Source organism: Bison bison, unplaced genomic scaffold (genome assembly GCF_000754665.1).
Source record: "Bison bison bison isolate TAMUID 2011002044 unplaced genomic scaffold, Bison_UMD1.0 scf7180017864307, whole genome shotgun sequence".
In the NCBI taxonomy this organism is placed as follows: domain Eukaryota; kingdom Metazoa; phylum Chordata; class Mammalia; order Artiodactyla; family Bovidae; genus Bison; species Bison bison.
This window is the reverse complement of record NW_011494879.1, coordinates 159,137-172,818: the sequence shown is the minus strand read 5'-3', so window position 1 is coordinate 172,818 and position 13,682 is coordinate 159,137. Positions and strand designations below refer to the sequence as shown.

At 39.2% G+C, this 13,682-nt stretch overlaps 1 protein-coding gene across 1 annotated transcript in view; it reads left to right on the top strand.

Moving 5' to 3' along the window:
- Positions 1-13,682, top strand: part of MRRF (mitochondrial ribosome recycling factor) — a 54,588-nt gene that overhangs the window by 1,616 nt on the left and 39,290 nt on the right. Inside the window, exons 2-3 of the mRNA XM_010852028.1 lie at positions 4,076-4,287; positions 9,510-9,665. Coding sequence (XP_010850330.1) covers positions 4,104-4,287; positions 9,510-9,665 — 340 coding nt within the window. The 5' untranslated portion in view covers positions 4,076-4,103. The remainder of the gene's footprint in view (positions 1-4,075; positions 4,288-9,509; positions 9,666-13,682) is intronic.

Below are 13,682 nucleotides of genomic sequence, written 5' to 3'. Positions count from 1 at the left end.
ACAATCTAGACTTTCACTCATGTAGTCTTCATATTTATTCAATGTCTTCCGTGTTCAGAACTGTGCCAGGGACTGGGGATGCAGTCTTGAACAAGACAACCATAGTTTATTCCTTGTAGTACTTACAGTCAGTTCTTATGGAGGGAATAAGACAATGATCCAATAATTATTGTTTAGTCGCTAAGTTATGTCCGACTCTTTTGTGACCCCATGGCCTGTGGCCCGCCAGGCTCCTCTGTCCATGGGATTGCCCAGGAAAGAATACTGGAGTGGGTTGCCATTTCCTTCTCTGGAGGATCTTCCCAGCCCAGGGATTGAACCTGCATCTCCTGCATTGGCAGGCGGATTCTGTACCACCGAGCCACCAAGGGAACCCGATTAAATAGTTACACAAATATTAACTGATATTGTTAAAGTTAGTGCCATGAAAAAGTACATGGTACTAAGAAAAGGGGCCATAGGACATTTGACCTGTTGGGCTAGAGAAAACAGCCAAGGAAGGCATCCTCTGAGGAAGTGGTACTTCAGCTGAAGTCTGAAAGAAAAGTTCATTAACGAGGTGAGGGAAAATCATTCCAAGCAGATTCAACAGTATTTTTGAAGACCCTGGCGCAGGAAATTATTCAAGGAAATGAAAGACTAGTTTACCAGTTTGTACAATGTAAGCGGTAATCACAATGTTGCCTGGTTATTGTGGGAATCAGGTAATACATGTGAAAGTATTTTCTGTACAACAAGGACCTGTGTGTGCACACTCATATTACAAGAATCTACATGTTATGAACACAACTGAATTGGTAGGGGTTGCTGGGATGGTGGATAAGCTAGGACTTTGTCTTCCTCATCTAGTTCTTTCCAAAGTTAAAATGCACCTTCTATGGAAAGTGGGAAAATTCAAGTTTTGAGAATCTCAGCTTTGGATAAAGAATACATGCCTCAAATAGTTGTAAAAAAAATATTTAAACAGTTTGAAAAATAATGCCAGTAATTGCACTGTCTTATGTACACAGTATAGGATAGTGCTTAAGAGCACAAACTGTGGAACAAAAGTGCCTGAATTAAAATCTTGAGCAAATTGTTTATCTTTGCCTCTGTGTCTTTATCCATAAAATGGGTATAATAATAAGTACTTATCTCCTAGGGTTATTATGAGGCTCAAATGAGTTAATGTATACAATACAGTGCTTAGAACTGTCTCTGGCACATAGTTATTACCAGCTATTATAAGCTGTTGTTTCATTATTATTGTTAAAATTACCTTTTTAAAGGCTCGTTAATATCACCATGAAAAAGATGCAGTGGAAACTGTAGCTCAGAGAGGTTGATGTCCCCAGGTTCACACTGCTAGTAAGTGGGCAAACAGACATTTCAGTTCAAGACTTCATCCAAAGGTCAGATGTTTCCTGCTGCATTTTCTTCTGACTGTACGTTAATTTTGTTGTAGAATACTTGGGCTTGCAAGAGGGTTCCTTTCCTTGTCTTTACTTCTGTGCTGAACTGAGTGCTGATATGAATATTCTTGAGGTAAAGAGTCCAAGGGGCTGCCTTTATTGAATTTCCACTTTGAAGTTTCCTGACTTCTGTGCAGTTTAAAATCCATGTCTTAAGCATTTCAGCAATGTGGTTTATTTATAGAGTCGTCTTCCGGTTCACGTGTACTGGGTCCGCTTTTGGGTATTGAGTTTTCTGTCAAAGGTGGTTTATTTCTAACCCACTTTGATTTCCTGTTGCTTTGTGGATTGGCATTATGACCTGCAACAGGAACACCAGGAAACCTGTCTTAAATGGAATAGCCAGATTGAGACCCTGTAGATCAAAAAAAAAAGCACCTTATTATACAGCCATATTTGGATATAAGTGTGGGTTAGGCATTGGCTGTATTAGGCAAAAACCTAGATATAGAAACCTCATTTAGAGGCAAAATGTGTAAATAGTGCTGCTGCTACAGAGCAAAGCTATTAGCTCCAGCCTCTTGGTCAATGACAGTCTTTTAGAGCCTGAGTTTCTACATCTATAAAGAGGAGATTATTATACTTTTCTTTGTGGCATTTTTGAGAGGATTAAATGAATATTAAGAGTAAAGCAAGAAGGCTGGGCCTGACCTCTGTTAATAGTAGCTATTGATAATGATTAAAAAGAGGAAACATTTTTTAATTTTTTTTATGTAGATCTGTTTTTACTGACATCATACACTGATCATTGAAATCTAGCATCTCTTGCTATTAAAAATTCCATCGGGGGAAATTATTTGCCTTTGTGCAACTCGTTTGCTTTTCTTAAGGAAAAAAAGTAATAATTATAGCAGGTGGCACATTCCCAGCACTGTACTCGGTTGTTACATTCACTACTTCATTTTATTTTAAAACAGGATTGTTTTTTTCTCACTTTACAAATGAGGGAAATGATGCCCAGAAAATGCAATAAATAGCTACAAGTTGAAATTCATATCCAGATATGGCTGACTCTTGGCTTCCTTGTACTTTAGTAATGACATGTAAGATTTCTTTGTTGTGTCTGACTCTGACATGGAAGTTTTTGAAAGGAAAGGCGATAGCTGTCAACAGATACCCTTTAGGGGGAACTCCTGTTGTCTGTTAGACACCGTGCCACGTGTTATACTTACATTAACTAATTTATTTTTCCCAACTCTAAGAAATAACTATAATTATCTCCATCGTATTACAGTTGAGGAAGTCAAGGTGCAGTGATGTTCAGAAGCATTTGGGTGTGGTGGAGATGGGCTTGGATTCTAGATCTTCTGTCTGCAAAGCCCATGCTCTCACTCAGGCTGTAATGTGTGTGTGTATGTTAGTTGATCAGTTGTGTCTGAGACTTTGCGACCGCATGGACCCAGCAGGTTTCTCTGTCCATAGAATTTCCCAGGCAAGAATACTGGAGTGAGTTGCCATTTCCTTCTCTAGGGGATCTTCCCGGACCAGGGATCAAAGTTGTGTCTCCTGCACTGGCAGGCGGATTCTTTACCACTGAGCCAACAGGGAAGTCCCACATTTGCCCGTAAGCTAGAACTGTTGTTCTATCCCAGGGGTAGCTGTAGGCTTTAACATCTTTCCACAGTCAAAAACCTCAGAAGGATCATATGTAACTTGTGTTAACACCGAGGAGGGTGGCATTTTCCAGAGCTTTAGTTGTATAACATGGAAGACCTCAAACCTCAGCCATGCTTCAGACTCACATTAAAGTGCATTCTAATTGGTAATCAGTGCATAAGGAACCAAAGAAAATTTTAATTAAATGCTGTTGTGTGAATTTTCCAGTCATTTTATGCCTGTTGAAATGATTTTATGTAAAATTCTCTTCCAGTGCTCTGCTGTTACTCTTTATAGTGTAACTTTATCAAGATTTTGTGCTTTTTTTTTTTTCCTGTAAGGGTTTAATTACCATCATTAAGGATTTAGGCTGCCATGCATTTACTTAACTCTCTTCCCTGTGTACTAATTGGCATTTGCTGTAGTGGAAAGAGCGTGGCGATTTGGCGTCCTACAGACTGTGAGCTAGATATTTAAATCTCTGTGAGCCTTAGTTTCTTTGTCCTATAAAATGGGGCTAATCATACATCCTTGTACAGCTGTTAGGAGGAGGGCTGGAGATAATGTATTTAAGTTATCTAGTACAGCGGTCCCCAGCCTTTATTGGCACCAGGGACTGGTTTCGTGGAAGACAGTTTTCCCACTGACAGGAGCTGGGCAGGGGGTGGCGATGGTTTTAGGGTAATTCAAGCTTATTGCGTTGATCGTGCTCCTGTGAGAATCTAACGCTGCAGTTCATCGGACAGTAGGCGGAGCTCAGGCTGTAACGCGAGGGCTGGGGAGTGGCTGTAAATACAGATGAAGCTTCTGTTGGCTCACCTGGTGCCCACCTCCTGTCCTGCCACCAGTCCCTAACAGGCCACAAACTGGAACGGGTTGGGAACCCCTGACCTAGCACACAGGTCAAAATGGATTGTTGGGCTCTGCTGATAGGATTTGCTTGCTAACTGGTACAGATTATTTTCTGAAGTTGCACTAACAAGAGAGTCTATTTTACTTAGATCTCCTTTTTGTCTTGTTCTTTTTAGTGGATATTCACAAGGATTGTCTTCAGTTATGGCCTTGGGTTTAAGGTGCTTCCGCTTGGTCCACCCTGCATTTTGCAACTCCCTTGCAGCCTTGACCAGACCTGTTTCAGAAGTCACACTGCAGACAGTGAGAGGAAGACAGAATGACCATGGGCAATGCATGGCCTATGCCGCCGTACCAGTCCGTCATTTTGCTACCAAGAAAGCCAAAGGTAGAGACGTGACCTCCTCGCCCCTGTCTTATATTTAGCCCTTGAATGATCAGAGCTGGAAGAGATCTCAGAGATGTTCTGAATTTCTCCCCGTGCCTCACGAAGAAGTGATGTCTCAGGTGGATCAGTTGATAGGCTTGAAAGGTCACAGGGACAGATATGGTATTAGAGCTGAGGGTCTGTTTTCTCACTTCCATGCTGCCTCATATGTTGCTACAGCTCAGAAAACGACTGTTTTGTTTTAGATTTAGAATTAGAGGTGTAAGTGCCAAGCAAACCAGAATACTTGGGACAGGGATCAATGTATTTTCTCCTTCCAGGAAGATCTGTGTTGGAAGTAAAATTAAAAGCAGAAGTTTGTGGGGTGAAGATGTATGAGAGCCGAGGATTTAGATGGATGATCTTAATGGCTTGTGTCATCCAAGAATGAGACTTTGATATAACTCAGATCTCAGCTTAAACGTCGCTTCCTCAGGAAAGCCTTCCCTGACCTCTTAGGCTGGGTCAGTTCCCTTGTTACATGCACTTGTGCACATTGTTATTTTATCTTTGATGTACTTAGCAAAGCACTCATTAATTAATTAATTGTAGGGTTGATTATTGTTTGTTATGTCTTCCATACTGGACCCTGTGAGGAAAAACTCCACCTCTGTCTTTTTTTTTTTCCCAATCTGTGTCTTTTGTTTAGGAGCGAACAGGGCCTGACACATAGTATATATTAAAACGTTTTGTTGAAGGAATGAATGAGTGACAGAACATTGTCAAGCAGACCTGCTATTAATACTTGCAGCCATGGGTCAGGGAGTTCACTCGCAAGGATGGTGCTTGAAATATGCTACTGAATGTTTTTTCCCCACTGCTTTTCTTTTATGGTTTTACACAGACCTTCTCCTTTCCTGTTAACAGGAAAATTAACAAGTTGCTGGAAAAGCATTAATGCATAGAAAACGTATATTCAGTTAATAGTGATAAAGGTAATAACTTTTTGATGTGTAGGTTGCTTTATAGATTTTTTAAATTCACATACATTTAATCATTTAATTTGATCTTTATAAATTATCTGTTGAAGGAATTATAATTACCCAGTGAAGAAATTCTTCTCAACACCTAGTGAGCCACGCATGTGCCTCACCATTTTGCGAGTGAGGAAGCTGAGGTCCAAGTGTAAGACCTTGGCCCATGATCATGTGCAGTTAGTGGCAGAGCTGGAATGCGGGGCCCTGTGCCCACAGCGCTGCAGTCGTCCAGTGCACCAGATGGTGGCTGCAGCACGTAAGCAGCGTCTTTTCATATTCAACTGCATATTCAGCTTTTATCTTCTTGGGTTGCCTCTTTAAAAAGTTGGTGGTTTGACTTTTTCCTTTAGATTTATTGGATTCTTTCTATATTAAGAATGCTGATCCTTTGTCAATATGTATATGTTATGGGTATCTACTTTGCCTTTTAACTTTATAATGTCTTTCATTGAACATCAGTTTTAATGCAGTCATATTGTTCAGTTCTTTCCTTTATCATTTGTGCTTTTTTGGCCTTATTTAAGATACCTTCATCTATCCAAAAGTCATAAATCTCTTCTTCTGTATTTTCTTCTAAATATTTTGAAGGTTTTTACTTTTCATATTTGGGTCTTTAATCCATAACGGAGTTTATTTTGGAATATGATATAAGATAGGGAATCTAATCTTATTTCTTTTGGAAGTGAGTAATAAGTGTGTCAGCCTCACTTATTTTTTCAAAAATAATACTATTTTAAAATCTATTTATTTTTGGCTGTGCTAGGTCCTCGTTACTCCGGTGGGTTTTCTCTAGTTGGCGGTGACTGGGGGCTCCTCTCTAGTTGCGGTGCACAGGCTTCTCACTGCAGAGGCTTCTCTTTTTGTGGAGCATGGGCTCAGTATTTGTTGCACCCAGGCTTAGTTGCCCCTCGGCATGTGGGATCTTCCTGGACCAGGGATCAGACCTGTGTCCCCTGCATTGACAGGTGGATTCTTCACCACTGTACCACCAAGGAAGTTAACCTCACTTAGGGAAAACTCTTCTTTACTCCCAGATCTGTAATGCTTCCTCTGTCATATATAATGTTTCTTCATATATATGATTTATTTCTGAGCTCTTGATGTGTTGAACTGCTCATCTGTCCCTGCACTAAATTCCCTAATGCCTGAATCACTGTCATAAAGTCTTGAATCTGGTGGTATAGATCTTTCCCTTCAGAACACACTAGCTTTTTCTTCTTCTTCTTCTTGGCCTTTTCTCTTCTCTGTGACATTTATAATCATATTGTCAGGTTTTCTCCGTATAGATCTTACACAGTTCTTCAATTGGGTTTATTTCTAGAGTATCATCGTTTTTTGTCACTTGGTATATGATGTTTTTCAAAGTCAACTTTTGAGTTATATATACAGAAAAAGTGTGTACATAAATTGTAAGTGCTCAGGGAATTTTCACAAAGTGAACACAACCGTGTAACTATCACCCGGATTAAGATATAGACGTCGCTTGTACTCTGGAAGCTTTGCTCTTGTCCTTTTCAGGTCGCCCCCTTCAAAAGACAACCCCCTCTCTTGACTTTAACACTGCAGATTTCGCTTTGCCCCTTTTGAACTCAGAATGGATTCTTTTCATGCCTGGCTTCTTTTGATAACAGCCTACACGTGAGATTCGTCCATGCTGTTGTCTGTAGTAGTTGTCGGTACATTTTACTTTTTTTTTTTTACAGTATCCCAGTGAATGTGTGTACCATGATTTATGTATGTTTTCTGTAGCCGATGGATATTTGAGTTGCTTCCAGTTTTGAGCTAAAATAAACAATGCTACTGTGAACATGCATTTTGGTGCCCATAAGTTTGCCTCTCTACTGGGTGTATACCAAGAGGAAGGATTCCTGAGCCTTGGGTCATGTGTATATAAATTTCAGTTCAGTTTCAGAATATATGGTTTCCCAGAGTGGTCATGTCAGGTTACTCTCCTCCCCAGGGTGCTTTAGTTTTCTATTCGCTAATTACCCGTTATCTACTTGTGAACACTTGGTATGGTCAGCCTTTTTAATTTTAGTCATTCTAATGAATATACCGTTATATCTCATGGTTTTAATTTGTATTTCATTGATGAATAGTGATGGTGAGCACCTTTCATTTGTTTACTGGTTATTTGGATATCCTCTTTGTTTCCAATCTTTTGCCCGTTAAAAAAAATTGACCTGATTTTTAAAAATTGACTTGTAAGAATTTTAAGGTATTCTAAAGACAAGACTTTTGCATATATATGTATTGCTGATAATGATGACCTTTTCATGGTTTTTTTTTTTTTTTTTTTGATGAACAGAAGTTCTTAATTTTAATGTAGTCCAGTTTGTCAGTCTTTTCCTTTTATTAGTAGTGCTCTTTTTCTCCTATTGAAGAAATTTTCCCCTGCCTTAAGGTCAAAAATATGTTCTATATTATTTTTTGCAAGAGTCATTGCTTTAAGTTTATGTCTTTTAGAAATTATGTGTTCTGTTTGGTTGCTGGAGAATAGGAATACTTTTGATAATTATACATTGATTTTGTATATTGCAACTCTGCTGAACTCTTTTATTAGAACCGTTGTGTATTTTTTGGATTTTCTATGTAGATAATTAAAATACCTATATTTAATGATAGTTTTGTTTTTCCCTCCCCAATCTATATATCACATACCTTTTATTTCTTTTCTCTCTTTCCTCCATCCGTCTTCCCTCCTTCTCTCCTTTCCTTCCAACTACATTGTCTAGGAATTCTAATATAATTCTAATAAAAGTGATTTTTTATTGGAGTATAATTGCTTTACGATATTATGATAGTTTCTGCTGTACAACAAAGTAATTCAGCTATATGCGAATAAAAGTGATTATTGATAGTAGTCATCCTTGTTTTAGTCCTGACTTTATAGTGAATACTTCTTATGTGTTAACATCAAGAATTATGTTTGCTTTATTTTTTGGTAGTCTCTCTTTTAAGCAAGTGTCTTCTGTCCCTGTTTTGCTAATAGTTTTTTTTTGAATGGGTATTAATTTTTTTATTGGTGCTCTTACTGCATTTATTGAGTGAGCATTTAAAAATTTTTTTCAGTCTATGAATGTGGTGGCTCAACATTAATAGCCTTTTCTGATATTAAACCACTTTTGCATTCTTGGTATAAGCCCTCTTATGTGTAATGCGCATATACATTGCTTGCTCCATAATCTGTGTGTTGCTGGATTTGGTTTGCTAATATTAATTTAGGGCTTGTATGTGAATTAGTCTTAATACAACTTTCTGATACTGATGGGCGTAAGTTCCTTTATGGGTAATTTGTCTTTTCTCTTTGGCTGTTTTCACAGCCTCTTTGTCCTTGGTTTTCTGCATTCACAAAATGTCTAGGTATGAATTTGCTTTTACTATCCTGTTTGAAACTGTTTCTAAATCTGAAAATTCAGCTCTTTCATCAGTTCTGAAAATTCTAAGCCGTTAGCCTGTTAACTTCAGAGCTTTCAAGCAAGATGATGACACAAGCAAATAAATGTAAAAAAAAATCACTCTGCTGCTTACTGGTTGGTTACTTTGGGCAAAACATTTCAATAGCTGTTCCTCAGATTCCTTATCTGTAAAATGGAAGCAATAATAATCTCTGTTCTTCCTATGTCAGAGAGCTGCTTTGAATTCTAATAGAAGAATGTACTTGAAATTGCATTGCAAATTGTAATATGGTGTACAGATAGCACAGGATCTAACTTATTGTAGATGTTTAATGAAATTTGTTGTGCATAATCTCAGTAAATGTTGAATATTTAATAAATAAACAAGTATAAGATAGTAGTATTTACACGTTTTTATTTTTTTCTGTCCTCCCACACCCTACATAAAGGAATGCAGGAATATTTGTATTACTCAGGGGCGTGAGCTATGCAGATATATATTATAGCTTATGAAACATCACTGTGATGGTTTAGATACAAGCTAGAATTTTACTCAGTTCTCAGTATTGTTGGTTTTCTAAAATATAAGCCATTGTCACTGCCGCTGGTGGTGTTTCATGCTGCTAAACCACTGCTGTTCTTCCTGTCTGTACCAGCCGTCAGACACTTGGCATGGCCTTGTTTTAGGATTCATTTTGAAATGAATTAATATATTTTCTGTGCCTCTCGTTTTCTTAACTCATTGTTTATTGTCTCTATTTATGCTTTTTTTTTTTCCTTTTAAATTCATTGAATGTTGACTTTCTAGCCAAAGGGAAAGGACAGTCCCAAACCAGAATGAATCTTAACACTGCCTTGGTTGAGGATATCATCAACTTAGAAGAAGTGGATGAAGAAATGAAGTCTGTGATAGAAGCACTCAAGGATAATTTCAATAAGACTGTCAACATAAGGACTTCACCAGGTTAGTGAGTGAACCTGTGTTTTGGAGAGGGGCACGATGGCAAGAACATTGCTTTGGCAGACCTGGATTTTACGTACCAATTGGTGACCACTGGCAGTTACTTTACTTCTCTGGTGTTCAGTTTCCTTGTCTAATTCCCGCCTTCTAGCTTTGGGATGGGGATGAAAATAAGTGAGGTAACATGTGTAATGATTCTTGTAGAGTGCCCAGCATGTATTAACACTGCGTTTATCCATTTAGCAAATACTTGTCTGCTATGAACTAGTCATCGTGGTGGTTCACAGTAAACAAAAATAGGCATGATCTTTGCTCTCGTGGAATCATACTGTCAGAAAATGGGACTTTCATTATTACTGTACTCTAAAAACTTATAGGTATTTAGTCTCATAGTAACTGAAATATTTGGTCTGATTTGTCAATTTTTTGTCCGAATTGGCCATTCTTATCCCTTACTGGGGACCTACTGTCTACAGACATGCCCACCTGAGGCATTTCTATACCCCTGGGCTTGACCAGGAAGATTCCGTTTGGGTTAATAACTTCCTGAAAATGGCTTTTCTAAGTGGGAAATGTCAGAACTGTCTAGGAGAACTGTTTGCAGATGTGATGGAAGAAGTGAGTTGTCAGCTAATGGTGCAGGCAGGCAGGAAAAATCCAATTGCTATTAAATTGGCCTTTTGGAAATTGTCATCATCCTAGAGTCAAGCCCGGGACCCCCTCGGAAAATATCTGTGGAGCTTGGGCTGCTCCCGCTCACATCTTGGTTGGGATAGTTCATAAGAAAGCTAGAAAATATTTCATGAACTTGTTCTCAAGAAAACCAAGTGAAAAATCTACAGCTCCATCTATAAACACCAGCAGAAACATCAGAGATGAGATCCAATGTGAAACCAGAAGACCATTCTACCATTTGTCAACCCTGGACTGGGGCATTTCTGCCTTCGCTGACAGTAGAGCATGCCATTCAATCTCTCCCAACTGTTTATTTTAAACTTGCTTATTATTTTAGGTATGAAGCTGATAAAGTGCTTTGTCTCCCCTGTGCTTTCTGGCCTGTTAACATTCTGCAGCCGAAACCAGAGAGCAGTTTGAGAGGAGCTCAGGGAGAAATGTGATACTTCAAATTGGCCAGCAAGCTCCACTCTTGTTGAACTTAAAAAGATGATGGGCCTGGAAAGAGGTTGGGAGTGTAATTTGTTAAATGTTAACCTCTGCAAAAATGAGGGGCAGGAATGAGGCTGAGGGAGATGCTCGCTGGGGACAGATTGAGGGAAAAGGATTTGATGCATTATGTCGATACGGATTTGGGGAATGGGAACCACCACAATTGCATGGTGAAAAACCCATGTTGGGACTTCTGTGGTGGAGGATCTTACGGCAAATCAGGAAGGCTGAATTAAGATCCGTTTTCAAAAGGCCTCCCACTGGTATTTCCTCTTTGCTTCTTTCTCTTCGAGGTTATGTTTGTACAGCGTTCTGTGTAGAACTTGGGGCCCTGAAGAGACTGGGTGAAACAGGCTGAATTTAGCCAGGATTTCATTTTATTTTACTTTTTTTTTTACCAGATAATTCCATATCATCTTTCAGTACTATCTGAACCAGCAGATACTTTCCCACTTGTACCTCTGTCTGTCTACCAGAAATTCTGTCTCCAAGACTGAAGACAGAATTGATCGCTTTTAATAGTTGTCTAAAATACAGGTTTGTTTCTTCATTCTTGTCCTCTCATTCATTCATCCATTCATACATACATTTATTTATTCATCAGTGCACTATTAAGCACTTATTCTGTGCTGTTTAATAGGTGCTGTAGATTCAGAGAGAAAAGACATTGTCCCCACCTTCCAAGAGCCTAGATCCTAGTGTGTAGGGATAGACAAGTAAATCAAGGTGTGAAACCACATAGCAAAGCAGAGTGGTGAAGATCATGACTTTGGAGTTGATCAGGTCTAGGTTTGAATTCAGGCCCCATTAAGGGCTCTTGTGACCTTGGACAAGTTATTTTCTGTGCCCTAGTTTCCACATCTGTAAAATGGTGGAACTGTCTCACAGGTTTATTTGATCATAAAAACGAATAAATTATAGAAAGCATTTAGAACCACGTCTTGCCCTAGGAAGTGTTCAGTAAAGATGTGTCATCATTATTATAGATTTGTGTGTAGGATCCTGGAGCTCATAAAGGATTTGTAATACAACCTAAGAGGTCAGACAGGATTTCTGAGATTAGATGCAATCATAGCTGGTGTTCAAGAATGAGCAGAAGTTATCTGACCATAGAAGGGTGTCCTTAGTAGAAGGAAAAATATATGCTGAGGATCCTAAGGCAAGACAGAATGGACTGTTATTAGAGAAACTGTAAGTAGGTTAGTTTGGTTAAAATATAGGGGAAAGTTGAGACATAATGATAATAGCGTGTATTGGGCCCTTGTATATGCGAGGACAGTATAAGGGCTTTCCATAAACTCTTTTAACTCTCATAACAACCCAGTGAGATAAGTATGATTTTAATACCCTGTTTAGAAACCAGGAAACAGACGCCCAAAAGGTTGAGGAGACCTTGCCAAGGTCACACAGTTCAGGAAGTGGCAGGGTTGGTATTTGAACCAGGTCATTGGTCTTCAGAATCATGGACTTTTCCAGATTGAAGCCAGTGGCGTCAACAGCCTTCTAACTTGTGGTGGCATTGAATTGAGTTGAGGACTGTGCTTCAGATCAGATCTTTGGGTCATAGTGTGGAACTGCATTATCCTAACAATTTGCTAGGACAACTCCCAATTTGTTTAAAAGACTGACACCTCTACCACCACCACCACCACCACCACCACACACATACACGGTGTGTCAGAATGAGCCATTCTCGAGTGATTCTTAAAATGAATGGTAAAATTTTCTTCTAGTTCTCATTTCATAGGAAATCAGGGAGTTTGAGTAATGCCCCTTTTATTGTCTTGTAACAATATACTTGCCTTCTTGACAAGAAAATTTTGCCCAAGGTTTTCCCTAATTCAGATATGGACAAAGATCAGATCCAGGGCATCAGTGAAGTGGTAATAATTGGTGGGTTTTTTTTTGTTGTTGTTCCTAAAGGGAGTCTAAGTGTCAAAATCAAGGTGGTACGAGGTAACAGTTCCAAACCTGGCTGTATGTCTGAATCATGTGGTCATCTTGAAAGAAAACAAGAGCCCCCCAAATCACAGGCTCCTGAGCCCCTACAGAATCAGGATCCCTGGGGAGTGGGACCCAGGAATCTAAATTTAAAAGCTCCCTGGGGATTTCTGAATGGTGCAACTCAAAGTTGAATTCCACAGATAAGGGAAAGAGACTTGATCAGAGTTGGAAGTAAGCACACCTGAGTTGGGGCTGGGCTCTTGCTGGGTTTTCCTTTTGTTAGCTCTGTGATTTGGCTCATTTTACCTCCCCAAGTTTCTTTCTCTGGTGTAAAGTGGATATAGTGATACAATGTTACAGACTAGTTGTGAAAAGGGCTAGTAAGAGGTACCTATTTTTATGGTTTTTTTGTGTATGTGTCTATTGTATATTTGCTTATTTATATTGAGTTGTAATCTACATGTTAATCCTGTAAAGTATTTTTTAATTGAGTTGGAAACCAAGGTACTGAGAAGGTGACTGACTTGCCTGAGGTTTCATGTTAGTAAATGGTGACATAGCGGGAAGGGTGACCAACACTTTCCAGTTTCAGCTCTCAAAGTCTTGTGTCACAGGAAACCATGCAGGACCAGGCAAGTCAGGATCGTTGGCCACTCTAGTGCTGGTGAGGAATTTCAACCTAGTTTTGTCAACATTTCAAAGCTCTTTCCATCACATGACACCACTGCTTCTGTAAAAGTCTGGAGTCCGAGAAAACGAAGTCTGTCACTGTTTCCAGTGTTTCCCCACCTAGTAAAGTAATGCTCAAAATTCTCCAAGCCAGGCTTCAGCAATATGTGAACCGTGAACTTCCTGATGTTCAAGCTGGTTTTTGAAAAGGCAGAGGAACCAGAGATCAAATTGCCAACA